Below are 27358 nucleotides of genomic sequence, written 5' to 3'. Positions count from 1 at the left end.
TACCGCACACTAGAGATGTTTGAAATGTAGTACAACTATTTGAAAAAAAGGGATTATATTGCTGCATAAAGTGTTCAAACGGTCTATATAGTAGTGTAGTCCACGAATCAAAACAAAACGATAAAGTCTACAAAAAACATCTGCGCCAATCATACTATTGACCACAGTATCAATCTGATAGAGAAAAAATCATATCTTAACTGAGAATGATCTAGGCATCCTCTAGGCATCCTGCAAATGCCGGCTCTTCTCCGCGACCAACCCGGCCAGCGCAGCAAGACTCGCCGTCTGCAAAATATTAAAGATGGAAATATCTGCCGCAGCCTGCAAGACGAGCATATTCCTCAATTCGACCGCAATCAGCGAGTCGACACCAAAGTGCGCGGGGGGCTTGGCAAGATCGATCTCTTCAACAGGCGTCATGAAGATATCCGCCAGCTTAACCGCAATAGCCGCACCAATAAGCTCCGCTCCTTCCTGGGGGTCGCTTGCCTCCGCGAGCTGCGCGGAAAGCGAGGCACCGTTACTCTCACCATCGGGTCGTGCTGAGGCTTTGCTGCGCGGTCTCAGAGGTGCAAAGCGTGCGTCACGGCCGAGCTGCGAGCGGCCGTTGACGTCCCACTGCGGGCCCGGGGCGGAGTTAAGGCCGACGATAATTTGGGAGCGGGCGCCGAGCGGGTGCAGGACAGCGGCATTGAGGGCGCGGAGCACGATGTCCTCGTCGAGCATGGCGAAGTCGCCATCCTTGCGTAGGCGCTCGGCGACTTTGGATGAGGTCGAGACGTAGCCAATGTCGGAGATAGGGCCGAGGTCAATCGCCACGCCGGGTAGGCCGCGGGATTGGCGCCAGCGAGCCATGGCGTCTTCGTAGGAACCGCCGGCAGCGTAGTTGGTTTGCGAGGCGATACCTACCACGCCTGAGACGGATGAGAGCATGACGAAGAAGTCGAGTGAGCCTGGCTGCGAGAACTCGGTGTGTAGGTTCCAGGTGCCGTACAGCTTGGGTCGTAGGCCGCTGCTCCAGTCCTCGAGTGTCATCTGCTCGAAGATAGCGTCGCGTAGTAACATAGCGCCCTGGATGATGCCGCGCACTGGCGGGAAGCCGTCGTTTTCGCAGACCCTGAGAGCGACGGTCAGTGAGCTGGCGAGGGAAATGTCGCAGCTGATGGGCTTCACTCGACAGCCCATCTCGCGAAGCTCGCGGATGAATAGTGCGCCGTCGGTGTTCTTGTTCTTGACGAGGTCAAGGTCGCCGGCGCTACGAGAAACTAAGATCAGGTTCTTCGCGCCATGAGCTACCAGCCAGTGCGCGACTGAGCGTCCGATGCCGCCCACACCACCCACTATGAGGTATGATGCATCAGGACGCAGTTGTGTTTGAGATGTGATCCCCTTCGGCTGAGGAACCATGTGGACTTGTTCTTCTGTTCCAGTCAAGAGCACAACCTTGCCCATCTGTGCACCAGTCTGCACGAAGCGGAAAGCCGCTTGAGCGTCCTGCATGGGGTAAATAACGACGGGGTGAACCGGTTTCACTACCTGCTGTTCGATCAAGCGGGCGATCTCACCAAGCGCGCGGTGTACATCGGGTCCGCGGCGGCGCAAGAACGTCGGGACATCTAATGATGTAAACGAGATACCACGAGAGAAAGACTCTAGCGCCACCAGACTGTTGCCCTCGATATCCTTCTTGCCAATTTCGATCAAGTAGCCCAGAGGCGCGATTGCGCTGAGGCTTGCCTGTAGTAGCAGACCTGGCAGCGAGTTAAGCACGATGTCAACGCCACGTCCCTTAGTGGCAGCCAGAACGGCTGGGGCGAAAGATGCGTCGCGGCTAGTGAAGATGCGCTCGGCAGGAATGCCGTACTCACGCTGGAGAAGGTCTCGCTTCTCCTGCGACCCGGCCGTAGCGTATATCTCGGTTACACCGATGTGCTTTGCCAGCATGATGGCGGCCTGCCCAATGGCCCCGGCCGCGGCGTGGATGAGCACCGATTGTCCAGCTGCTAGACGCGCGGTATCAACAAGGCCGGCATAAGCAACAGTAAATGCTAGGGGAAGCGACGCGGCGTTCACAAAGTCCATGTCGCTCGGTATCTGGATGACGCCATGCCATGGGACATAGGCACGGCTAGCGAAAGACGCGCCAGTCAAAAGCGCCATGACACGGTCTCCGACATTGTAGCCCTTTGCCTGAGCCTCAGTACCGACGCGTGTGATGATACCAGCACATTCGAGGCCCATGGAACGATCCTTGATTTGGCCCATAGCGGCGACGATGTCGCGCGAGCAAACTCCGTAGGCCCGAGGGGTAATCTCCACCAGCTCAGGTGTCAATTCTTCATGCTCCTCCTTGTCATGAGTGAAGGCCAATGTGTCCAAGTGTCCCGGGATGCCCACTTCTAGTCGCAGTGGCCGGTCCTCCTGGAAGAGGGGTTCTAGTGGAATGCTGGAAATAGCATCGATACTTCCCTTCTCGTCTTTGGCCACTGGTAGAACCTCACTCCAGCTCGGCACAAGCGGGCCAGTGACCATATCATTGTATTGCTCGTCTTTGTAGTACCGGGGAACCTGCAGGACACCATCACGCTCGGCGTACTCGAACTCGGTCGGACCGGCCTCGGTGTCGGCACGGCCGAATCCCTCCTCGAGTACCTGAACGATAGCGGAGACGACGGCGTCTCCACCCGAGGACCATCTCTCAGCTGCATGTGCAGGATCGAGGTCTAGGGAGAGGATGCGGCGGCTGATGTACTCGTTGCGCAGTACCCGTAGGAAGCCCTGGTGAACAGCCCGTTCGGGCGCCTCACTCTCCACGGTACCACCGGTCGTGACCCATAGCAGGCCGCTACATTGCGTGACCATGGCACGGAGGCCTTCCATACGCGCTGCGTCGAGATCCGCCATAATGGGTTTGTCAATCTCGCCAACAAAAACACAGATCTTAGTCTTGTAGGTGTCGAAGCTGCTCTGCTCGAGCACTAGGTGCTCGGGGGTAACAGTGTCAGCACCAATCAAGGCCTGAATGCGCCGGGATAGCAGATCCACAAAGCCCGGTGGTGGAGGTGTCTTGCTGCTGGTGACCACGACAAAGCTCTCTCCGTTATTAGCCTTGCCCAGGTTGGATTTCTGGTCTTCGACGAGCGGCACCGTGGACATGATGATACTGTTGGTATGGATGATGTCGCTCTCCGAGTCAGGGATCTCAAGATCGACACCGCTAAGCCCAGCGTCCCGAAGCACGTTATCCCAGGAGGATGCTGTGGGGGTTGGGCGGTCGGACTCTTCACCTTGCCACCAGCTCGGCAGCAGGCCAAAGATGAAATCCACATCTACCTGATCATTGGTGGTCTCCGCAAAGAGCAACGTGCCGCTTGGTTTGAGCAGGCTGCGAACATTTGCAACGGCACTGGTTGCGTTCTTCGTGGCGCGCAGAGCTTGGAAGGCTACAACAATGTCGTAACTCCCTGGGGTAAACTTCTGCTTGGCTGGGCTCTGCTCGATGTCGAGTTGGTCGAACTCGAGCAAATCAGCCCAGTCAGCAAGCTGAGCACGAGCGTCCTCCAGGGACTCCGAAGATGGCTCGGTAATGTGCCAGCTCGCCACCAAGGGCGTCTTGGGCGTGCCAAGCGCCTCCAGTATGCGACGTGTCGCGTGGGCGCCAGTACCGGTACCAATCTGGAGGACGCGGGCACCTGGGTTTTTGTGTGCAACTTTGCGAAGTAGCGCAGAGAGCTGTCTAAGTGCTGATGACCGACGCATCGCGTTGGCATTGTACTCATTCAGCAACCCACTCACTTCTTCCAACTTGAGCTCACCGCGGAGGATGGACGGAAGGAGGGGCCCGAGGCGGCCGACCAACTTCCCATCGACGCTTTGCGAGGTCGTAGCGGCTATGCATTGTTGGCGCTCCTGGGGACCCTCCAGTGCCAATTCCTTGGTGGCTTTGGCAGTCAAATCATGTAGCCATGCGTAGTAATTGGCCAAGTGTGGCTGCTCCTGTAGTTTGGCTACTTCCTCTGAGGTGAGCGCTTGTAGCGCATCGTGAGCAAAATAAATGCACAAGCGCTGTAGATTCCTGGCAATTTCTGCGTCGGCATCGGAGTCGGTAGGAACCAGTTGCTTCTTGATTTGCGCAAGAGCCAGCGGGTTTCGAATCGACAAATCGGGTCCCCACACGAGCTTGCTGCACACTTCTTGCTCCCATTTGCTGGTGATAGCAGCACCCCCCTTGTTTGCCGCATCCTGGCGCGCTGTAGCTCCGCTGCCACGTCCCAGAGATGCTAACTCAACTCCCTGGATCTTGAGCACCGTGGCGTCCGTCTGGCCATCGAAAACTGTGATGTCAGCAAGTCCGCTTTGAGCGTCGTCGTGCAGCAGTGAAGTATCGCAGTGCAGGGTGCGGCCGATCTCGTGGCTGATGTTGCTCGATACCCACATTGATGCGATGGACCGCGGTAGCTTCGGGTCTTCCTGCAGAGCTCCGACGCTCGGCAGTACGGAATAGAACGCCACAACAACAGCATCGAGCGTGATCGGATGCAGCAAGGTGTTCTGTGCCGCTACAACTGGGTCTGTATCGGACGAAACTTCATGACGGATCGTGATGTCGCATACGGATCGTGGTTCCAGGCCATCCTGGATGATCTTGGTTGTGTTTTGGAATAGGGGGCCATGATAGACGCTACGTGCCCTGAGGTTGGCAAACAAGTCATAAGGGTCCGGCTGGCGGGTGTAAGTAGACAACGGACGGTGCTCTGCCGTCTCAATGGCAGTCGCCTCCCGCTCGACCATGATCATGCCCTTGGCGTGCAGCGTCCACCGGTTATCCAGTGTGACTGACGATACCTCAAAGCGCCGCCAGCCGCGGGCGCCAATTTCCCGCTCAGGGACAGACTGAAGGGTGGTTCGGATCTCAACTCCCTCCGCGCTGTCTGGAATAACAAGTGCGAAAAGGAAGTTGACGTCGCGCAGGCGGAATCCCGAGATACCTTCGTTGGTGGTACCGGCCTTCTCCAATTGCCTAGCGGCCTCAATCGCGAGGCAAATGTAGCCCGAGCCTGGGTACACAATACTGCCTTGCACCATATGATCACGGACCCACGGGGTTTCAGTAACGCGCAACATACGTCGCCACACAGCCGAGCTGGGGTCATTGCCAGCGACGGGCATGCCGAGGAGTTCGTGAGGTGGCTGACTGCGTTCGCGAATGGCCCGGTTGACTCTTGACTCTTGCCAGTGACGCATAGCGTGGTTCCATGGGTATGATGGCAAATCTGTTAAGACCTGAGGGCTCTCGTCGTCGTATGCAGGCACGGGGAAGTTGATCTGGTTCATTTCTAGGGATTGCCCTTCACGGAACAGGTTGATGGCGGCCGATCGCATACTGTCGCCTGCGTGTTCATCGCGTACTAGACAGCCCCAGTATGGGAGCTCGAGGCCCTCGAACTCGGGCAGGGATAAGATCTCGCGGATAGGGCCTCCTAGCGCCGTATGAGGGCCGACCTCGAGCAATACGTCCACACTTCTGCCCGTCGGGTCATCCGGATCGCCCAGCACCATTTCAGTAACGGCGTCCACAAACTCGACCGCCTGTACCAGACTACCAACCCAGTGGTCGGGATTGGCGAGGTCCTTAATGTCGGTGATACGTCCGCCAGTGACTGCGGACGAAAACACCGCCTTAAGTTGTTGTTTGGCTGCCTGCGGATGTTGTTTGCTACTTTGAGCCACACCCCGCGCCATTTCGACTCGAAGGCACTCCCGGTAGGCATCAGCGAAAGGATCCATATGGTGTGAGTGGTATGCCTGTTGGACTTTGAGACGACGAGCGAACACGCCATCCTCCTTGCACAAGTCCTCGATCTCTTGAACGGCATCAGCATCACCAGAGATGGTGACACTCTGAGGGCTGTTGACGCATGCAACAACAGCTTTGCCGTTCGCCGTTGTCACTCTGTCGAGATAGGACTGCACTGCCTCAACACCCAAGCCGACGGCCGCCATAGCACCCTCGGCAGCTCCGGGTGCGCGCTTTGTCTCGTCTGCTACGAGTACGGCGCGGTAGTAGGCTGTCGCAATGGCCTGGCGATGTGTGAGGGCACCCACGGCAAAGGCAGCTGAGATCTCGCCCGACGAGTGGCTTGCGACAGCAGATGGTGTGATGCCCCACGCTTCAAGCAGGCGTACCAATGCGATCTGCAGCGCCACGCACACGGGAATGCTGATCTTCGTGTCGTGGACCCTTGTCGTCTTTCGGTCGCGCTGTAGCTCCTCGAGGAGCGACCAGTCAGCCCCAAGGGCGTGCAGGTACGCCTCGGCTTCCTCAATAGACTGGCGGAAAACAGGGTACGACGACAGTAGCTCGCGACCCATGGCATACCACTGCGCGCCCTGGCCGGTGAAAATCATGCCGATGCGAGGACTATCCGAGGCTCGGCGGCCGGGCTTGAAACGAGGCGAGTCAAGGGCTTGGATGGCAGCGTCAAGGGTATCGTCCTTCTCAAGACGCACTTGGTACGCCGCAACCCACTGGAAGAGCGTCCGGCGCTCACCCAACGTGTAGCTGAGATTACGCAGCAGCTGCTCGGAGGCTTCGTGTCCAAGTGACTTGTGCTTTTTCAGATAAGCCTTGAGGTCTGAAGCCATTTGCTGGCAGCCCCGCTCGTCGCGCGCACTGAGGATTAACACTTTGGTGTCATCAGTGGTGTCGTTCGTGTGATAGCTGCCATTAGTATAGCCGTTGCCGTTGGAATGCCCATTACCATTCACACTGTGACTGCCATTGCCATTAACGGGGCTGAGATCCAGACCTGGTGTTAAAGTCCATGGGTCCGCGCTCTCTAGAATGACATGGGCATTCGCTCCGCCGTAGCCAAAGTTGTTGACCGACATACGGTGCGGACCATCAACCAGACTGTCAGGCCATTGCTCTATCGTCCTCACCACCTTGAGACGCCACTCGTCAAGCTTGAGCTTCGGGTTGGGAGTCTCATAGTTTACAGTGGGCGGAATTAACCCCTTCTCGAGGCACAAGACACCTTTGACCATGGCGGCGAGACCCGAAGCGGCCTCAGTATGGCCCACGTTGGTCTTGACGGAGCCAATGCGCAGGTAGTTCTCCTCATTGTCGCGGCCTTCACCTCCGCCAAAGATCGCGGCCATAGCTCCCGCCTCGATTGGGTCACCGGCTGGAGTTCCCGTGCCATGGGCCTCAAAGTATTGAGTGCCACGCGGGTCGAGGCCAGCTCGGCGGTAGCATTCCTGCATGAGCTCGATCTGGGCGGCGCCGGATGGCGTCGTGATAGTGTCTGTCTTGCCGTCCTGATTCAGGGCCGTCTCGCGGATCACGGCCCGAATGGGGTCGTTAGCAGCCAGTGCGTCCGACAGTCGCTTGATGATGATGGTGGCTACGCCTTCTCCGCGACCGTACCCGTTAGCGCGCGAATCAAATGCATATGACCTGCCGTCGGGCGACAGCATTCCCAGTGACCCAATCGCCTTGAATGTGTCGGGGTTCAGCATCACGTTGGCTCCCGTCACCACGGACATGTCGGCCTCGCGATTGCGCAAGGTGTGTACTGCTTGATGCAGGGCCACCAGTGTCGTAGAACATCCCGTTTCCAGAGTCATACTGGCACCACGGAAGTCAAAGAAGTGCGAGATGCGGTTGGATGACATGGGGCTCCATGTGCCCACTACGTTGAAACGGGGCAGCCTATCTTCGTCTCGGATGATTCCCTCTTGGTAGTCATGCGTGAAAACACCAGCGAATACGGATGTCTGTGATCCCATCACCTGCGAGAGAGGTAGGCCAGCTACAATCCGAGTTAGTTGGATGTCAATCCAGTGGAAAGGAATGAGGCAGTGGGCACATACCATTTTCGAGCGCCTCATAAGTAGACTCAAGCTGCAGCCGGAATTGCGGGTCAACCACCTGGGCCATTTCCGCCGAGTAGTTGAAGAATGCCGCATCAAATGCTGCTACATCATCCTCAAGAAAGTGGCCACCCTTGACGTGTGTCTAGGGTCGGTTGTCAGTACGTCGTTTGTATATCAAATGTGCGTAAGTTTATTACACACCGTACTAGTTCTTTCGTGGTTGGAATGGTAGACTCCTTTAATATTATACCGATCTTCTGGGATTTCGCTCCAGCCGGTCTTCCCTGAAGCCATGAGGTCCCAGAGCTTGTCTGGGTTGCTGGCGCCGCCAGAGAATTTGCAGCTCATGCCGATGATGGCAATGGGCTCGCTGGCCCACTCGCTGTTTTCGGTGTCCATTTTATCAAGATGATTTGGACCTGGTCAAGGTCTATAGCCCTGTTGTGATGGTGAAGAATATGAGAATGGAATGGAGTAGATAGTGGTCAGGACTCTCGATGGGAGTTGGTGGGTGTTTGTAGGGCTAGATTATGCAAGAAGCCACCATACACTATGAAAAATGAAAATTCTTTTAGTCAATTTATCAGGCTGGTCCTGTTCGCAGTCAGTGTATATAGCACCACGTGGAGATGGCTGGTTCAGCCTCAGTCACAGCCAACTCAACGATGCGGACTGCGATATACCGACATTCTCAGCACTCCGTTCCTGAGCGAAGCATCAATTTACCGAAGTATCCACAATGACCACTACCTGTAGGCATACCGGCTTACGATGAGAGACATTGTGGCGGGCAATATTAAGTCCGTTGAAGAAATATTCCCCGGCTGATTTCGGGTCTGTTTCTGAAAATCTTTGGGAGAAGACTCGCTGATTTAGCTCCGGATAACATGTTATGGCCCGCGTAGGTCATGATTGTACACAAAATGAATGATAAAGCAAGTAGTTTGGATAGGTACTGCACCGTTTAATTAGGTGTCGCCTGGGTCGTCTGGGTCAAGTGGGGCCGTTCACGGTTAAACCCGACATCCACACTTCCTCCATGTCAAGATCTATGGATCTCCATAGTCAACCTACAAGCCTTCCAAGCGATTTATCGATATTGAATCAAAGGCAATTAGGGAAGCATTACGATGGATATCTGCACTCATTCATCAGATATATGAAATATTCTATCGAAGTATCATGCAATGTGATATGACATCTCCGAAGTTATAGGATTGCATAATGTAAATTTAGTAATAGTAGGTAATATTGAGTTTCCAAGTACGAAGTATACATTACAGACTTTAATAACAGCTGGACATGATACCTCAATCAGAAGGGATGTATTCAAGTCATGTACGCTGGTGGATGGAATTCGATGTACAAATGCCTGTCTTCTATTCCTCTGCAGACCCCAGTAGCAGTAGCTGGACCTTAACTATCGGCGACCCTCTCTGAGCCCCCGTTTACAGTTTTAGAACGATCTTCTTCGCCGACACCCCCCTCCAGCGCCTTTGAAATACTCCTTAAAAATCGGCCTCACAGGGCTCTCCGCCCCCAGTCAGCTGCCGCCAGCGCATTGCGGCGAGCAGCTTGTCTCCCATGATCGGGGAGCTGTAATCGACGACATCCGTGGCGCCCAGGCTCTTGGCGAGGTCAAATTTCTTAGGCCATGAAGTGGAGACGACTGCTTACCCCGCTGTGCCAGCGACGGAGGACGCACCACCTGCGGTTATGACGACGCGGGATCTGTCAGCCGGACGCGCGGGGATTGTTTGAAGGTCGAGCTAGAGGTATTCCTTCACGAACAAGCCCACTCCAGCGACAATGAGGGCTAGAGGTAAGGCGCAGGCTTGCTCGAAGCTGATGTGTGATGGTTGAGGCGTGGTGAGCCACTCACGTGTGACGGTATAGAGCTGGAAAGCGCCTTCGGTGGTGTTGTTGGAGGGGATGAGGCCGGCCATAGCTAGGACGCAGTCGCCGACGCAGAAGGGGTTGATCCCTATGGCGGCGTTGCGGACGACGAGCTGCCCGGGTCCGGGGGTGTGTAGGGCGCTGGGCCGACCTCGAGAGGTGTGGCTTTGGCGGCGGTCAGCCAGCCTGTTTGCTTCTCTATAGGCTGGGCCATCGTTGTGTATCAATACTCTTTTTCTGGCGTGATTGTGGATTGGCAGTCCAGTGCAGTAGGAAAGAAAGAAAGATAGACTAGAAACGAGCAGCTATGCTACTCCCTGCGATATACCTACCCGTGGGCTGATCCTTCCATTTGCGCGGCATAGTTTATCAGCTGGCAGTTGTGAGTGCTGCACATCGGTGGATCTTCAAGCTCCGTGAGGCTGGGGTTCGCTGTTGAGGCTGACGCCAGGGACATTGATTGTCCGGTAGCGGGGCAACAATCAGATAATCGGCCAAATGAAGCGGGTCTTGGCATAGCCTTGCGGGATATCAATATGCGAGCGCTGATACCACGGAAATACTATGAGTTCTAGATGGTGTCCATAGTGGTTTTTTATGCTCCGTCTGACCCGAGTGACTATAAAAAAGTAGACGAATATGTCCAGCTGTAGCAAGTAGCATCAACAACTCCTCAACATCAAACACATCAAACACATCAAACCCCATCTTTCCCACAGACCCACCGAAACCATGGTTCAGAACGGCACGCCCCTTCCCGCTAAGCTCGCCGGCCCGCCCCTGAGTGATCGCGACGCCATCGCCGATGCGTGCTACCGCGCTTTCCTGTCCATCGACCAGTCCAGCGAGGAACTTCTCAAGTCGAGCGTGACACCTGATGTCTACACCGACATCGCCTTCAAAGTCTGCAATGGCTATGAAGAGCTCAGGGACAAGGTGTGGACGAATGTCAGCGAGCGGGTTGACACGATCCACTACCTCACCAACGTGCGCGTAAGCGTCGACACCGAAACCACCGCCCGCGTCACCTTCAACGCTCAGGCTGTGCACTGCATCCTTGGCAAGGGCTACGAGCCGGACTCTGTGAAGTTCACTACTGGCGCGTTCTACAACTGCGACGCTGTCAAAGTGGACGACCTTTGGAAGTTGAAGACGATGAAGTCCACCCATATTTGGTCCACTGGCGATCGTTCTATCATGAAACCTCCCCAGTAAAGGACTGCAAGGCATGGATTATGTATGACTTTGATACTACATAAATGTATACCGATATACATCTATCGAGCTCTATATCTGATCAAGTACCGTATTTTGTAGATACCTCCTTCAAATACTAGATTATACTCGTGCTATTATGCCACTCAGCGTTTACCAATCAATGTATGTCAAAATTATTTGAAATATTAGGATATCTTGAGAAACTTTTAGCTTCATGTACAAAGATTCGTAACTAGCAATAACATTTACCGGGGGGAATCCAGAACAGAACAACTACTATAAATGGCAAAAGTTACACCAAGTTTAAAACAAGCATAAATGCGTTAAGAATCGCAGATAATGCAGATTCACATTCTAAACTGTGCCGTACTATAACTAAAGAGCAAGAAATGTTGTGCGTATCTCTCTCGCAATGTTAACAAGCGAACTGGCCAGCTCGAAACACTTAGTAAATGCGATATTTTACAACCTCATATCGCAACAACCAGGCTATTATTCGATTTAATTATCATTTGTAGCTATTGATAAGGCTTTTGAGCACTATATTTTAATTCCAACAAAATCAAAAGCCTCGTTGTTACGGTATTGAAAGTTACGTCGCTCGCAGCTAGAAATATATGTTTCACGATCACGAAGTTATAAATACTTTCTTAACTCCACTAAGAAACGATATAAAGGGCCTTAAACATTAGGAAATCCCTATCAAGATCACCGTTTTTGAGATTTCAAGTTGTCATTTATCGCATTCACTATGTGTTTTGGGATGGCCGGTTCGCGTGTGTGGCCAGATCTCGCTGGCAGACGTTATCCGATACCCTTCATTAATCCACAGTCTGAGCTAATTGAGATGGCCGGAAAATCCTGTTTGGTGTATGGTAATATATTATTTAGCTTAATCTATTAAAAATAAGAAAATTCATTAGAAAAAGAAAAGTGAAATAGCTCCATATCGAGAGAAGGGGGAAAATGTGGGCACTGCAACGGTATAGGTTACCCTCGAAGATTATTAACACTTATCAATTACCTAGTGTCGGCAGGCTCTAGGGCCCTCCAGGATGTTTCTATGCGATTCTTATTTTGATCGACAGGGCTATATACTGTATACTGCATGTTGCATACGGCGACTCCGGCGCTATGAGACCATGCAGGTCTAAGTGCATCTATAGTTACATGCTTGTACTCCGTGTCTGCAGTTCTAGTTATATTTTAGGACCAACATTCTTAAATAAAAAGTCGCGCAGGTACATGTTCATACTACTTTCTTGTGAGACCTCGCCAATTCGCGTAGCTCAGGCTCCAGCGCTTCCAAAACATCGTAGTTCACAACCGTGGACCAGTTTTTCTCGAGCGTCTCCTTCATCCGCTCCGGGTCGCGCCCAGTCGGGCCGTATCGCCAATGATACATCTGACCCATCTGGCGGGAGTGGTGATGGATCCACCGGCCACGCTCCAACCTTGCCTGGCTGTAGGTCTGTAGTGCTCCTGTCAGCGCCTCTTTCAGCGCATCGCCGCCAAATGCCTTCTGCTGCACCGACTCCAAGAGCGTGCAGATTACAAGAGCGTCCTCAACGCCTGTGCAGGCGCCGACTCCCAAATATGGGGTGCTGGCGTGCGCGGCATCGCCGACGAGACAGACGCGGCCGCCCGCATACGTCGGGGGCGGGTTTGCTTCCAGATCAAAGATTCCCCACTTGACCACCTTCTCGGGATATAGTTTCCAAATGTTGGCGAGCTGCGGACTCCAGCCCTTGAAAAGTTGCTCGATCTCGCTACGTTCTGCCGGAATCGTCATCTTGTCGGGATCGGGAAACTCCGAGCCATCGTAAGCGAACACGGCGATATTCAGAAGAGTTCCGGACATAACCTAATTATATTAGTAATCCCGTATGGGCGGAGTAGAATATCTACAAACCGGATAAACCAGCAGGTCTGCGCCTGGGCCCAAGTGATTACAGGCGCTCTTCGCAACCTTCTCGCCAAGCGCGGCGATGCCCACGTCGATAGGAACCATGGTGCGGTAGGTAACGGTGTGACTGAAGCCCGCCCGGGTGGCGGGATGGTCGGCGCCCAACAGGACTTTCCGGGTGGAGGAATGAATGCCGTCGCATCCAAGCAAGACATCAGCCTCCGCTGTGGTACCGTCGTCGAAGTGGAGAACGACCTTGCCGCTCTGGTTGTCATCGTCGTAGCTCGCAAGTCGCTTCCCAAACTTCGCTGACCCCTCAGGCAGCAAGTCCGCCATGCCTTGGAGGAACTGCGAGCGCACGCAGCCCCAGAAGCTGAGGTTGTTGGTCGGTGTCCTGAACATCAGCGACTTTGATTCATCCAAGGCTTCCTCTTGGGTTCGCGGGTGGTAGCCATCCCAGTAGGCGTTGCTCGTGGTGGAGTCCGTCTTCTGGCTGATTCTGCCCAGGAGCTCGACGAGAGCAGGGTCTAACATCTCCATCCACACACGTGCTGCGCCCGTGAATGCAAATCCGGCGCTGACCTCGTGCCAGGTGGGCGCCCGCTCGTAGATGACTGCGTTTATGCCTCGGCGATGCAGGCCGATCGCTGTCATCACGCCGATGATGCCACCACCCACAACGGCCACCTCAAGAGGGCGTGCAATGCCGTTGCCATTGGTGCTGCTGCTCGCCATGGCAAAGATGTGAAATAATCACTAGTAAATCGATTTGGGTCTAGCTGAGTCGAAAAGATCAGACAGTACAAGGAAGTCTGTAGAAACAATTCAAAAAAGGGCAGACAAGTGACACAATAGACACACTACCATAGAAAATATGCTTGATTAGCTGACATCAAATATATACATGTATATATATACGTCGCCCGGTACAACATAGAGAGGCTGACAGATGTGGTGGCATGATGGAGGATTCGTGAGAAGGACGGAGGCCAGCTCACAACCCCTGCAACGGAGTCTTCAACCCGGACTTTCAATTCCCCTTGACTTGCACTCACCACCACTCGGCCATGATTAGGAGGCTTACAATTTGAATCTCCATTGGTCGAGTCCGTTGACAACTGTGTCGGATAGTCTCAAAATAGCTATTGCGATATGTACTAGAAAGTTGCATTCGATGCGAAACATCCATACGTTTGGGTGAGTTTGATATTTGATGAAGATTTATAGTAACACCGCATATATGCAGTCATGTAAAATCCCATGTAGATCAACCCATATTCGGTGTCTCCTCCATGTGCGTGCCATGTAATTGCCACGTGCTTGACATCGCTGGGATATTGGAGCCATTGTCCCTGCATATCAGACGGCCAAGAACCTTGCATCTTCAGTAGATTGCCCGCTCTGTCTTCCAGCATTCGGAATTCCCGTCTGCGCATTGAAATAACAGCGCTGATCCGTCGTGCTGCCTAGTTCGCTGTTATTTTGCTCCGGAAATCCGATAGCAGGCCTCTGCTGTAAGCCTTCCTTCTGCACAAAAGTTATTGCGGGAAGACAACCAGGGTCTAATGATTATTCTACACGAGGCTGAGGGAAATAGCCAAAGAAAGCATTGCTTTTATTTAAAACAAGAGAAGATGAACATTATCTCACCGATTTCATCGAACATACATACCTGATAGTTATTCTTCATATCATTTCTTTATAGATCAATATATCCCGCGGGACTGAACGTTCAATCGTTCGCTATTCTTCTTTGTTTTACCTGGACAATTAGTCCCCCCCCCCCCTCACACACCACGTTAAGCAACAATGATGGTCCCCACTAAACCTACCTCCTTATCAGACGTCCGTGAAGCGACGAGCTTCATTTTTGGAGGACACATTGGGCCACAAAGCAAAATCTCGCTGGAAAAGCAGGTACAGCAGATCGTCGACGGGCCAAATGGAGAATGGATACTAGAAACCTTGGCCGGCTTGCCACGGTACTGGGAAGCCATGACAGAGAAGATCCCCAAGGTAGCCAGCACAATGCAGGGTGCTCGTTTGCTGGCCGATCTTGAGTCGTGGTTTCGACATGGCCCTGCCTCCGTTGAATCGCTCGCTCCAGACGCGGAGATACCAGATCTTTGGATCGGTGTTCTGATGGTCGCTATTCAGCTGGATCAGTACTGGCGCTATCTGGAGTTCCGATTCAACAGTCCGACTGGAAAAGGCGCGGACGACTTGCAAGCAAAGCTGGTGAAGCAACAGCAGCAGCAGCCTGGCGGAAGCAACAAGGTCGAGACAGTTGGTTTCTGTGCAGGCATGATCGCCGCCGTCGCTGTAGCCAGCTCTCACAACCGACAGGAATTTGAGCAGTACGGTGCCGCCGCGTTACGTATCGGGGCGCTGATGGCGGCTCTGGTAGGAGCCACCGAGGAGTGGACTAAGGGGCTCCGCAAAGGCGGATCCGTCTCCTTGGCTACAGCGTGGAGAACCCCCAAGCAGGGAGATGATATGACGCGCATCGTCTCCAAATTGTTTCCTGATGCCTATATCTCTGTCCTCTTTGACGAGTCCCGAGCTACCGTGACGGCGTCAGAGCGCCTCGCGCCCAAGCTTGTCAGACAGCTTCGGGCAGCTGGCGTCACGGCCATACCGCTCGCCTTCAAGGGTCAGCTTCACACACCCACGCCAGAGCGGGAACGTCACACCGAGGCTTTGATCGAAGTGTGCTACTCGATTCCTGAGCTACAGTTCCCAGATGCTTCTCAGCTGGCATTGCCCACTTACCTTGACCACCCCGAGGGGAAGCAAGTCTCAGGCGAAGAAGTCGACTTGGTTGGTATGGTGCTACGCTCTATCCTGGCAAATCAGTTAAACTGGACCAGCACAGTTTCGAAGCTTGCGGCGAACAAAGAGAAAATCTCCCTCATTGCCTTTGGGCTCGACCGCCCTCTGCCGCCCACTATTCTGCGCGCTTTCGGCTCAAAGCAAGTACACTTCGAGGATGTCGAGGATGACATCAGCAAGTCAAATATGCACCTCCATCAACAACCACAAAACACAGTGAACGTCTCAGATGCTGTCAAACCAGTTCAGGTCGCAGAACCGAGTAGACCCAGTGTCAAGCCAGAAGAAGATTTCGAAGATGTGGTTGCGATCGTGGGCATGTCCCTCAAGGTCGCGGGTGGCAGAGACTTGGAAGAGTTTGAGCAAATGATCAAGACCGGAGAGTCGCAGCACGAGGTCATCACGCCCGAGCGGATGACGGCCGACATGTTGTTCCGCGACAATGCCGACCCCGACAGGAAGTGGTATGGCAATTTTATGCGCGACCCGGACGCTTTCGATCATAAGTTCTTCAAGAAGAGCCCGCGCGAATCGATGGCGATAGACCCGCAGGGTCGAATTTCACTGGAGGCGGCGTACCAAGCTCTCGAACAGGCCGGATACTTCAACGAGATGGCCACTACCAGCGTGACTGAGCACGAAAGACGGAAGCACATAGGTGTTTACGTCGGCCTCTGCTCCTACGAGTACGATGTCAACATCCATTGCCATCCGACCAGCGCGTTCACGGGGACAGGAGAGCTGAGAAGCTTCATCCCCGGGAGAGTGTCGCATTACTTTGGATGGACAGGCCCATCGTTGACTTTTGATACAGCATGCTCGTCATCGACGACGGCCCTTCACATGGCCTGCCGGGATCTGCTGTCAGGCGAAGTCCCGGCGGCGCTCTGCGGTGGTGTCAATGTCTTGACAAACCTGCAATGGACACAAAACCTCGCCGCCGGCAGCTTCATCAGTCCGACAGGCCAGTGTAAACCCTTCGACACTAATGCTGATGGTTACTGCCGCGGCGACGGAATCGCTTATGTCTTCCTGAAGAAGCTATCAACCGCTATGGCCGACGGTAATACGGTCCTCGGGACAATCCGCTCTACGGGTCTTAATCAGAACCTCAACACCACGCCACTATTTGTTCCCAACGTACCTTCGCTATCAACACTCTTCAATCATGTGATCCGCAAAGCTCGCGTAGACCCACGAGAGATTTCGCTGGTCGAGTGTCATGGCACTGGCACACCTGTCGGAGACCCTGCAGAGTGGGCAAGCATACGTAACGCTGTAGCTGGTCCTCTGCGCGATACTGTTCTGCCTGTTGGCTCGGCCAAGGGTCACGTCGGCCACACGGAAGGCGCCTCCGGCCTCGTCTCCCTCATCAAGGTGCTCACAATGATGCGAGGCAATTTCATCCCTCCCCAAGCTAGCTTCAAGAGCATGAATCCCAATGTCCATGCGCAGCCGTCAGACAATATGGAGGTTGTCACGTCGTTGCGGTCCTGGCCAGAGGACCGGAAGCTGGCTCTGATCAATAACTACGGCGCCTGCGGATCCAATTCGAGCGTGGTAGTTGCTCACTCGGCTCACAAGCCTACCAAAGCCTTCTTGGCCGGATCGGCGGCTCGATTGCCCTTCTGGATTTCAGGCCTCGACGCCCGCAGCATTGCGGCGTACACCACCGTGCTGGCTCCCTATCTCCGCTCGCACACTGGGCCCGAAGATGGCCAAGCCAACCTCGCTGATGTATCGTTCAATATGAAATGGCAATCGAACCCCAGCTTGCCACAAGGGCTGATCTTCAGCTGCAGTTCATTGGAAGAGCTACAGGACAAGCTTGCTAAGGCAACCGGGGCTACCAAAGACACAGCTGCCAGCATCGGCATTGCTCCTGTGAAGCCTGAGCGACCCGTCGTTCTGTGCTTTGGAGGCCAGGTTTCGACATTCATTGGGCTTGACCGCGCTGTATACGAAGGTGCAGCAGTGTTGCGGTATCACCTGGATAGCTGCGATGCCGCCATCACATCTCACGGCCTAGACAGCATCTACCCCGACATTTTCTCTTGTGAGCCTTATCAGGATGTGGTCAAGCTCCAGACCGCGCTCTTTGCTATGCAGTATGCCTCTGCTAAGAGCTGGATAGACTGCGGGCTCACCGACAAGGTAGTATCCACCGTGGGCCATAGCTTTGGTGAGATAACAGCACTCTGCGTAGCAGGGGTGCTTAGTCTGGAAGACACAGTCAAACTTATTGCTGGTCGGGCTAGGCTGGTACAGAGCGCTTGGGGACCTGATCCGGGCGCCATGATGGCCATCGAGGCCGACGAAGCGTTTGTGCATGATCTCCTGAAGGAGTCAAACCTTACATCCGACGGATCAGCTGGTATTGCCTGCTATAACGGTCCTCGCAGCTTCACTGTCGCTGGGTCAACAAAATCCATTGACGCATTTGCAACCACGCTGGCTGGAAAAGGCAGCGAGGCTGAGGGCGTCAAGAGCAAGCGTCTCAACGTCACCAATGCCTTCCACTCTGCATTGGTAGAGAACATCGTCGACCGCCTCGGAGAGGTCGGCAAAGGAGTGACCTTCCACGACGCCGTCATTCCGATAGAACGTGCCACCGAGCATGGCGACTCGGCGGCCCCACTGGACTGGAGCTTTGTCGGCTCTCACATGCGCCAGCCGGTCTTCTTTAATCACGCCGTACAACGGCTCGCAAAGAAGTATCCGCAGGCCATCTTCCTTGAGGCGGGTTCCAACTCGACTATCACTGTCATGGCATCGCGCGCACTTGGTCAGACGGCGCCAGCGAACTCTGATGCGCTCCACTTCCAATCCGTGTCCATCACCAACACCAAGAAGGGCATCGACAGACTCACAGATGCAACTGTAGATCTCTGGAAACAGGGCCTACGTGTGTCTTTCTGGGCCCACCACCGGGTACAGACGGGCGAGTATGCGCAACTCCTCCTTCCGCCATACCAGTTCGAGAAGTCGCGCCATTGGCTCGAGCTCAAGTCGCCAATTGAGCAGGCTGTCAAGGTCGCCCAAAGCATGATCGGAAGCAATGGACTGTTGCTGGCGGCGGGATCGGCACAGCGAGAAGAAGTTAATCCGAAGACCCTTGATCTATGGACCTTTATTGGCTTCCAGGACCACAAGAGTGGCAGCAACAAGAAGAAAACAAAGCTGGCTCGGTTCCGCATTAACACGGCCTCGGACAAGTACCAGCGCCTGTTCTCGACGCACGTCATCGCGAAGACGGCGCCCATTGCTCCAGCAACGCTTGAGATAGACATGGCCATCGAGACTCTTTTCAGCCTGAATCCGGAATGGAGACCGAATGGTTTCTCGCCGGTAGTCCGCGATATGCTCAGCCATTCGCCTATCTGTGCGGACTCGACACGCGACTACTATATCGACCTCGAGCCGCTCAACAAAGCCGAAACAGAGTGGTATTGGACCATCCACAGCATCAGCGCTTCCTCTGTCGACGACAAGCACGCTGAGGGCCGCATCAACATGTGCTCGCCATCCGACCCGGCCGCTCTGCAAGAATTCGGACGCTGGGAGCGCGTGGTTAACTACGCGCAGTGCCAAGCAGTCCTAGCGTTGGGCCCGAACGATGAGGGCGTAGAGGCTCTCCACGGCCGTAACGTGTACCGAGCCTTTGAGGAAGTTGTCGACTTTGGTTCCGTGTACCACGGCGTACGGTACGTGGTAGGCCGTGACGACGGGGAGAGCGCGGGTGTCGTGCACAAGCGCCACACCGGCGACACCTGGCTTGATGTCCCCAAGGCAGACTCGTACGGCCAAGTTGCGGGCATGTATGTCAACCTGCTGACTGACATCCCCGCGAGCGATATGTTCGTTGCCACAGGCCTCGAGCTGGTCATGCGCTCGCCAAAGGCCCCGACTGTAACTGATGGCCAGGAGCATGGTCCTAGTGTCTGGCACGTGCTCGCTCGCCACGCGCGCCAAAGCGAAAAGGCCTACGTCACGGATGTCTTCATCTTCGATGCCTCGACGGGTGCCCTGGCTGAGGTCATTCTGGGTCTGAAATATGTCCGCATTCCCAAGGCGACGATGAGCAAGATCCTGGCTCGAGTGACGACAGATAAGTCATTTGTGAGAAGCACCGCAGCATCTCTGCCGTCGTCTGCACGACCTCTTGCCACCCTTGACGGGCCTACCAATGCCGCTATTCCAAACTCCAAACCGGCGCCGGTCCAATCCCGTCCCAAGGCAAAGAAGACCAACACCAAAAAGACAAAGCCTGCGAGTGGGCCGCACGATGTCACAAACGAGGTGCGCGATGTGGTCGCCAGCGTTTCCGGCATCGAGGCCAGCGAGATGAGCCTCGACAGTGAGATGGCTGACCTGGGCATTGATTCGTTGATGGGCATGGAGCTGGCGCGCGAGATCGAGAATACCTTCCACTGCACGCTCGACAGCGCAGAGACGATGGTAGCCACCACTCTTCGCGAGTTCGTTGCCTGCGTGTCGAATGCTTTGGCGAGGTCCGGAGGTGGGAAGGACGTGGAAGAGGAGGAAGACGACGAGGACAGCGACGATGATTCAACAACCGGAGAGCGCGATGTTGCGTTCTCGGACTCGGAGGACGAAGACATAACCTCTGATATCTCCACTCCGGATGACGCCTCAGACTTCACCAGCAAAAGTCAGGATTCGGTGAGTGCTTCACCTGTCCCAGCAGCGAAAGTCATTAATAGGGGTGATGTAGCAGCCCGTGAAGCAGAGGCGCTTCGCCTAGTGGCAGCCTACACGACCGGTTGGGAGTCGGCCGCACTTGAGGCTGCAGTGAACGGCTCTATCAGCACCCACCCCATTGACGGAGCTGTGGTGGTCGTGACGGGTGCTTCGGGCAGCCTTGGATCGCACATTGTCCAAACACTTGCCGAACGGCCGGATGTCGCAACTGTCGTTTGCATCAACCGCGCCATCAGCGAGGTGCCTGCCGACAAGCGCCAGGCAGAGGCGCTATCTTCAAGAGGCATCAAGCTGTCCCCAGCCGCACGCGAGAAGCTCCGGGCATATGGTACTGACACCTCCAAGCCACAGCTCGGCCTATCGGACCAGGAGTACACTTGGCTTGCGCAGCATGGCACTCACATCATCCACAACGCGTGGCCCATGAGCGCCACACGGCCACTGAAAGCTTTTGAGCCCCAGGTTAAGGTGATGCGGAACCTGCTGGACCTGGCGCGCGACATGGCAACAGGAATTGAGCCGCGGAGGATCGGTTTCCAATTCATCTCCTCGATCGGTGTGACCGGCTTCTCGGCCGAGTCCAACGTGCTTGAGCAGGCCATGCCCATGGCCGCAGTGATGCCAAGCGGCTACAACGAGGGCAAGTGGGTGTGCGAGCGCATGCTCACCGACACGCTGCGCCGTCACCCGCAGCTTTTCCGGGCCATGGTGGCACGGCCAGGCCAGATCTCTGGATCGACCGCAAGCGGTTTCTGGAACCCAGTCGAGCACTTTGCTTTCGTGGTGAAAAGCGTTCAGGCGCTCAAGGCGATGCCCGACCTGGGAGGTGTGCTGCATTGGCTGCCTGTGGATAAATCCGCCAGCGTCATGGTCGACCTGCTGAATATCGACTGCCGTGATGATGCGACAGAGGCGTATCCGGTCTATCACGTCGACAACCCCGTTGGCCAGCCGTGGAAAGAAATGTCGACGGTTCTGGCGTCTGCACTGGATATTCCCCCTCACGGCATCATTCCCTTCGAAGAGTGGATTAAACGGGTTCGCCAATCGTCTCTCTCACCGGCGGACAACCCGGCCGCCCTTGCCCTAGGCTTCCTCGAGGGCCACTTTGAGCGCATGGCTTGCGGTGGTATCGTTTTGGACACGCAAAAGTCAAGTGAGCATTCCAAAACCATGGCCGCCGAAGGGCCGGTGAGTGCTGAGGTGGTACGGTCCTATGTATCGTCTTGGAAGACAATGGGTTTTCTTAATTAGTAACTGACATGGGTTTCTTATTGGGTTGGTGTTATTCCGGTTTGTATATTTTCACATTTAGCATAGAAAAGGACTATATGAAAGAAAGAGCCATGCAAATTGCCACGGAGCTTCAGTCGTAATGTTTAACTGTATTGACGCGACGACGCGGTGCGGTACGTAGGGGGTCCCTGACCGCGCAGGGGAGCAGCGAGTTGAACAGCGTTAAGAATATTCCCTTCGAGCGGATGCCTCGACATCTGACAAATTGATCATGGGCGATGGAAGTCTATGTGATTTGACCTCGGGAGGTTGTGAGGTTCCACGGGGGTGAGAAGCGGGGGCGGAAGCTAACGGGAACTAAGCGAGATCAACCCAATCGCATTATGGGCTGTTTATTGCTCGTCGATCAACTCCCACCACAACCGATTTCAAAAGAGGCATCTGAGAAATCGTGGGTATATCGATACAGGATGCAGCTGCGGAAAGATATGAAAGATAGGCTTGAGTTTTAAACCAATGCTTTTGTCTGCATATCTCTCTAGGTAGCCGACTCGAGACCCTTGCGACCGCAAGCTACTGATGTGTTCTCGTGCAACCTGAACTGTATCATGAATGTCTCGATCTCGCCCTCAAAATAAGGGGAGCAGAACATCAACCTATACTACTGCGACTATACAGCATTGCATGCACTTTGCATGGACTAGGACAATAAACAAGCCGAACAGTCAACTGCTGAAATCACCCGAAAATGCACCACAATCTTCGGCACCGGCCACGACTATTCCATTTATTTACCTTCTGCTGACACAGTTGAACTGGCTGGTGATTCGGAAGTACGAATGGCATTCCCGGTAATCATTAGGTCTATACTCCAAAGAGGAAAAGATCGTTATCGACGAATGTATTGTTAAAATGTTCGTTGAAATGACAGGACCATGTTCGACACGTTGAAATCTTCGCCGAAAATTTCGTCAAAAGCGGATAGAAGCGGAGCTCCAACAGAAGTCTCAGGCATCTGCTACAAAGATATCCTTGCTACAGACATCCCTAATCAAGAGAAGGCTCGGTTGAGCGGGTTGGCCAATGCTGCAATATCGATTCAACAACTGCCCCTATCGATGGAGTGAAATTGTGAGCTGCATGACCAACTAACACCATGCAGCAACCCCGAATCCTCCTCAAGATTGATCAGTCCGCATCTGATCTTCTGTATGCACACCTAGCCCAAAGTTAACTGATCGGTGAATTTATCGTTAGCATTCAGCCGCATGGTGGTACAGGGGTACTGATATGATGCGGACTATTATAACTCCAGCTGACCACCCAACGGAATTAACATTGCCCGCAAGAGAGCAATCAGGAAAGCTAGAGCCCGTGTAAGCGGAACAATAATGACTTGCTGCACAGTTACCATGGCTATAACTGGGATGTTGCAGAATGTTACGCACTTCTAATCCACCATATACTATAGCCCTCTCCTCTCAATCCCATAGCACGTCCTCCAAGTGAGTCAAAATATTAGTATTCCACTAAAAACAACACCCTTCCAGACGACTCAGCACACCATGGTCGGACGGTACAACAGTGCCCAGAGTCCCCAGTCCGCTGGTACTGGATACCTCAACATGAACGACACAGCGACGACCCAGCTGCCGCGCATTCTCTGTCTCCATGGCGGGGGCACAAACGCAGTTATCTTCCGTATGCAGTGCCGTGTGCTCGAGAAGCGTCTCGGGTGTTCTTTCCGTTTCGTCTATGCACAGGCTCCATTCACTAGCGTGGAACCCGGGCCAGATGTAACATCCGTCTACAAGGACTGTGGGCCGTTCAGGGTCTGGCTTCGTGATCACCGTATGCCTGGAGTCTGGACGTCCCGAGATGTTGCTGCAGGAATTGACGCCGCTCTTGCGCTGGCCATGGCTGCCGACGACGCTAAGGGGGCCACAGGAGACTGGGTTGGGATATTGGGATTCAGCCAGGGCGCAAAGGTAGCAGCTAGCATCCTTTACCGTCAGCAGAGGTGCGGGATGACCAGCTTCCGGTTCGCTATCCTCTTCGCCGGTAGTGGGCCACTGGTGTGGCTCATGCCTGATCTCCCCCAACCGCGCGGCTTGGTCGACGCTGCCACACCGTTCACACACCCCGCTCCAGCCTGGCTCACCCTGGGCTCCGATGAGCACATATTACGACTACCCACAATCCACGTCCACGGGCTGAAAGACCCCGGCCTGGATCGACACCGAGACCTGCTTCGGGAGTACTGTGACCCACTACAGGCCACGCTCTTAGAGTGGGAGGGCGACCATCGCATGCCTATCAAGAGCCGAGACGTCGAGACGATTGTCCAACAGATCCACAAAGCTGCACAGGAGACAGCGACTCAATCCCTGATGACCAGCTTGGATGGAGTGATGTTTAGAGAAGACGCATATAAGATACCAGTCGAGAAAGGGTTCTCGATGCAAAGGATTAGCGTATACACAGAGCATAGTTATGGGATTGCGTAAAAAGTGATAGATGGGATAATATGGAAATGATAGATCGGGAAAGACAGGGAAAACAGAATATAATAAGACTTTATGATAAAGCCCCTTACCCGGTGTTCTCTTAAGCCCCATGCCGGAAATCTTCTTTACTATGACAGTACCTTGCAGCTTCAAGGGACCTTTTCTCGACTCGTTCAACGACCTGACTATTTGGAGCGCGGCTTCACGCCCAATTTTCTCCAGCACAGCTGACTAGAAATAACAATGGATGCACAATATCTTCGCATGCATGATGCTGCATATTCGAGATCATCAGTATGCATGATGAGAAAGCAGCTTCTAACGATGCTCGTGCATTAGCATTACGCTAGTTCAGAGATGTCTAACATCCCTCAAAATCACACACAGCCTCAGTGGAGTCAATGTACTCCTAGGGCACTGTCGGCCCGGCATCCACAAGAGACTGCCCGTAGACTAGAAGCATATTTCGAGAGCACCCATCGGGTCTGTGCACTCAACGTTGCTTTTTGTAGCTAATACTGGCCTTCGGGATATTTGTAAAGATATAAGGGGGTATTCTTCTAAAGTTCAGCGCCAGACTGACGCTATATAGGAGAAGCGGCTTTGCTGCTTCGTCTTCTCTACAAACGGTTTATTTCAATAAACGAGCTCTACAGTAGCCGCCGTAACTTACTTGGCTTGCATTTGATTCTATCCAGAGATTTCATTTATTTCAATAAGTACACAACATAGTTTATTTGAGTTTGTCAGCTTTTGAAAACGGAAACACGTCGCAAAAGACAACCCCCTGTTTATTGGCCCGTTTATTAAGATAATCGACGATCAATGATCTGAAACGCACCCTTAATTAGTTTTCTCCTTCGCGCTATATTATCACCTTTTGATCTGTTATCCGGGGAAACGTTTCTGAGACGGACTTTCTATGCCCCGCGAAAGAAAATCAGACAAACTAGGGGCCAATCACAGCGATTTGCTGCACAGTTATCAAGGCCACATGAAACAAGTAAGCTAGCTCATCGCCAGCATCGGTGATTCTTGTAATAACAGCCAACGCACGCCGCCAATCAGCATTGGATACCGATGCGGCGATTATTAGGCTAATATCTCTGCGGCCTTTGGCTAGCGTGCGGCATAGTATAAATATATCATGAGGCGCATCCCAAGACAGACGGGATAACCATTTCCCACATTCTATCAACATGCCTTCCATCACAACTGACCAGTGGCTCGAAGCCGCGGCTTACCGTCGCAGTGTTCATGGTTTAGCAGGAACATCCAAGGTCTCAGACGAACGTGTCCAAGAGATCGTCTCCAAAGTTCTTTCCTTCGCACCCTCATCTTACAACACTCAGCCTGTCCGCATTTCGCTCGCTTTCGGCGAGAAGCACAAGGAGCTCTGGAGCATTATTCTCAAGGAGGCTGAGCCGGTCCTCAAGTCGATCAGCCCAGCTCTCTGGGAAAAGTTGGGCCCTCTTTTCCAAAGTCACAAGGCTGCATATGGATCCGTATGTCAACAACTTTCGTACCTCACACGCAGACTATCTAACAATGTCTAGGTACTCTTCTGGGAGCGTGGCCAAACGACCAAAGAGGCTGCGGAGACACACAAGGCGACCGGCCACATGTTTGGCGAGTGGGGTGATCACAGTCAAGGCATCCACCAGATCTTTGTCTGGACTGCCTTGGAACTGGAGGGACTGGGCGCCAACCTGCAGCACATGAATGCTATTCCGCCTATCGAGGCAGCCATGAAGAAATTCGCGGGTGTCCCTGAGGATTATAAACTGAAGGCCCACCTGAACTATGGAGATAAGCAAGCTGCTCATCCCGAGACGCCCAACAAATTGCCCATTGAGGAGACACTAACGATTCTCTGATCAACACGAGCTGCGACGGTGTCGTCGAACATTCAATGAGCTTGGTCGGCCAGATTTGACTGTCCAGACTCTTTTTTCTTATGGTGCCTATTGAGGGGCTGGGTCATGTTGCTCTATAGAGGAAGTTCAAGTACATTTACGATATGATGATTTTGTTTCATTATTTAACAAAGAAACCATGTATTGCCTAGACACTACTCATTTCAGGATTAAAGAAGTGATGTAGGATTGCTAAATGATGTAGAAGGCCATTACCCTAATATTCCTATCAAGTCCTACACATTAGCTAGACGTGGACTCGCCTTCAATAACATTGTCCGAGCGAGGCTCCCAACCCGCTTCAGCCATCTCAAAACTCTCGAATAAGAATGCTGGTGCTACTGTGCACCCCACAAGAGTCCAATCACCTAGGCTTTTCGCGTGCTGCCACTCTCCACGCTCAACGATGGCCTGTGGTCGTTGACCCTGTATCAATAGAAATTAAGCATTGTCAAGTCGCAAAACATATATAAAGAGAACTAAGTTACCTTCGCAAAATCAATTCCCAGAATCGTGTCCCGAATGGGTTTCCCGTCATTCCAGGATAGTAAGAGTTGCAGAGGGGCACCGGCGTAGTAATGCCATATCTCAGCGCCATCAAGAACACGGTGCCATTGCGAGAGGCCACTTTTTCCCTCGAGAAGGTAATAAATGCAGGTGCTATGCGAGCGATCGTCTGATGAATAGCTGTCGCGGAAGGTCTCGACGTAGTACCCCTTTTCTGGATGTGGAGAGAGATTCAATGTCTTGATAATCTCTTGTGCGGAATAATTTTCCGCCATGTTGGTCACAAGGGTAGAGTTTGTGAAAATGTGAGCTTGAGTTACGGGAAAGAGATGACAATCAAATATAGCCCCTTCCTGTGCCCTTGATGAGTCACAAGCTTTAGGTTGCGGGATATAAATAGGCGTCCGATCTTCGTGGCGTAGCAATAAATCAGCTTACTTTCCTCCACGCCAAGATGTCAGACTTATCGTTACGATAATTGTTCAATGTCTGGAAATGATTTTTTAAAATTTTCACTTATGTACCCTCGCGCTCTTTATCAAGCTCTATGTAATCCCGCATGCGAACCCGCACATTTAAGGCTTAAGCTGCCACAACCTTATGAATTTACTCGATATATGGCATCGTCCGACTTTGATGAAGACCCGGAGCAAGAGCCCGTTACACTGGGCTTGAGTGAGCGGACCAACGTGTATGAAATATGTACAGGCACTGAAGGAGGAGAATTGTATCTGTCA

The 27358-nt window shown here is 53.4% G+C and overlaps 8 protein-coding genes across 8 annotated transcripts; 4 read left to right on the top strand and 4 right to left on the bottom strand.

The window, feature by feature from the left end:
* Nucleotides 1-222: 222 nt before the first annotated feature.
* Nucleotides 223-8280, bottom strand: PEX2_083230 (Acyl transferase/acyl hydrolase/lysophospholipase; the record flags this gene model as incomplete). The annotated part of the gene is made up of 3 exons (XM_016745593.1): nt 223-7817; nt 7879-8023; nt 8083-8280. 3 exons carry the CDS (start codon nt 8278-8280, stop codon nt 223-225), a joined length of 7938 nt encoding a protein of 2645 aa, XP_016595492.1.
* Nucleotides 8281-9389: 1109 nt separating this feature from the next.
* PEX2_083220 (uncharacterized protein) lies at nt 9390-10234 on the bottom strand (the record flags this gene model as incomplete). The annotated part of the gene is made up of 4 exons (XM_016745592.1): nt 9390-9507; nt 9559-9612; nt 9673-9942; nt 10110-10234. The coding sequence occupies 4 exons, from the start codon at nt 10232-10234 to the stop codon at nt 9390-9392; spliced, it is 567 nt and encodes a 188-aa protein (XP_016595491.1).
* A 275-nt stretch (nt 10235-10509) lies between these two features.
* PEX2_083210 (nuclear transport factor 2 family protein) lies at nt 10510-10992 on the top strand (the record flags this gene model as incomplete). The annotated part of the gene is made up of 1 exon (XM_016745591.1): nt 10510-10992. The coding sequence occupies one exon, from the start codon at nt 10510-10512 to the stop codon at nt 10990-10992; it is 483 nt and encodes a 160-aa protein (XP_016595490.1).
* A 1252-nt stretch (nt 10993-12244) lies between these two features.
* PEX2_083200 (FAD-dependent oxidoreductase) lies at nt 12245-13636 on the bottom strand (the record flags this gene model as incomplete). The annotated part of the gene is made up of 2 exons (XM_016745590.1): nt 12245-12859; nt 12908-13636. The coding sequence occupies 2 exons, from the start codon at nt 13634-13636 to the stop codon at nt 12245-12247; spliced, it is 1344 nt and encodes a 447-aa protein (XP_016595489.1).
* Nucleotides 13637-14710: 1074 nt separating this feature from the next.
* Nucleotides 14711-21709, top strand: PEX2_083190 (Male sterility, NAD-binding; the record flags this gene model as incomplete). The annotated part of the gene is made up of 1 exon (XM_016745589.1): nt 14711-21709. The coding sequence occupies one exon, from the start codon at nt 14711-14713 to the stop codon at nt 21707-21709; it is 6999 nt and encodes a 2332-aa protein (XP_016595488.1).
* A 1547-nt stretch (nt 21710-23256) lies between these two features.
* On the top strand, nt 23257-24198 carry PEX2_083180 (Serine hydrolase FSH; the record flags this gene model as incomplete). The annotated part of the gene is made up of 1 exon (XM_016745588.1): nt 23257-24198. One exon carries the CDS (start codon nt 23257-23259, stop codon nt 24196-24198), a length of 942 nt encoding a protein of 313 aa, XP_016595487.1.
* Nucleotides 24199-25397: 1199 nt separating this feature from the next.
* PEX2_083170 (nitroreductase family protein) lies at nt 25398-26075 on the top strand (the record flags this gene model as incomplete). The annotated part of the gene is made up of 2 exons (XM_016745587.1): nt 25398-25703; nt 25755-26075. The coding sequence occupies 2 exons, from the start codon at nt 25398-25400 to the stop codon at nt 26073-26075; spliced, it is 627 nt and encodes a 208-aa protein (XP_016595486.1).
* Nucleotides 26076-26357: 282 nt separating this feature from the next.
* On the bottom strand, nt 26358-26896 carry PEX2_083160 (cupin domain-containing protein; the record flags this gene model as incomplete). Its single annotated transcript, XM_016745586.1, has 2 exons — nt 26358-26540; nt 26603-26896. The coding sequence occupies 2 exons, from the start codon at nt 26894-26896 to the stop codon at nt 26358-26360; spliced, it is 477 nt and encodes a 158-aa protein (XP_016595485.1).
* Between the last annotated feature and the right edge of the window lie 462 nt (nt 26897-27358).

The sequence above is a fragment of the Penicillium expansum genome (genome assembly GCF_000769745.1).
Source record: "Penicillium expansum strain MD-8 chromosome Unknown contig276, whole genome shotgun sequence".
In the NCBI taxonomy this organism is placed as follows: domain Eukaryota; kingdom Fungi; phylum Ascomycota; class Eurotiomycetes; order Eurotiales; family Aspergillaceae; genus Penicillium; species Penicillium expansum.
Note: the sequence above shows the minus strand (reverse complement) of the source record. Positions and strands in the feature narration are given on the sequence as shown.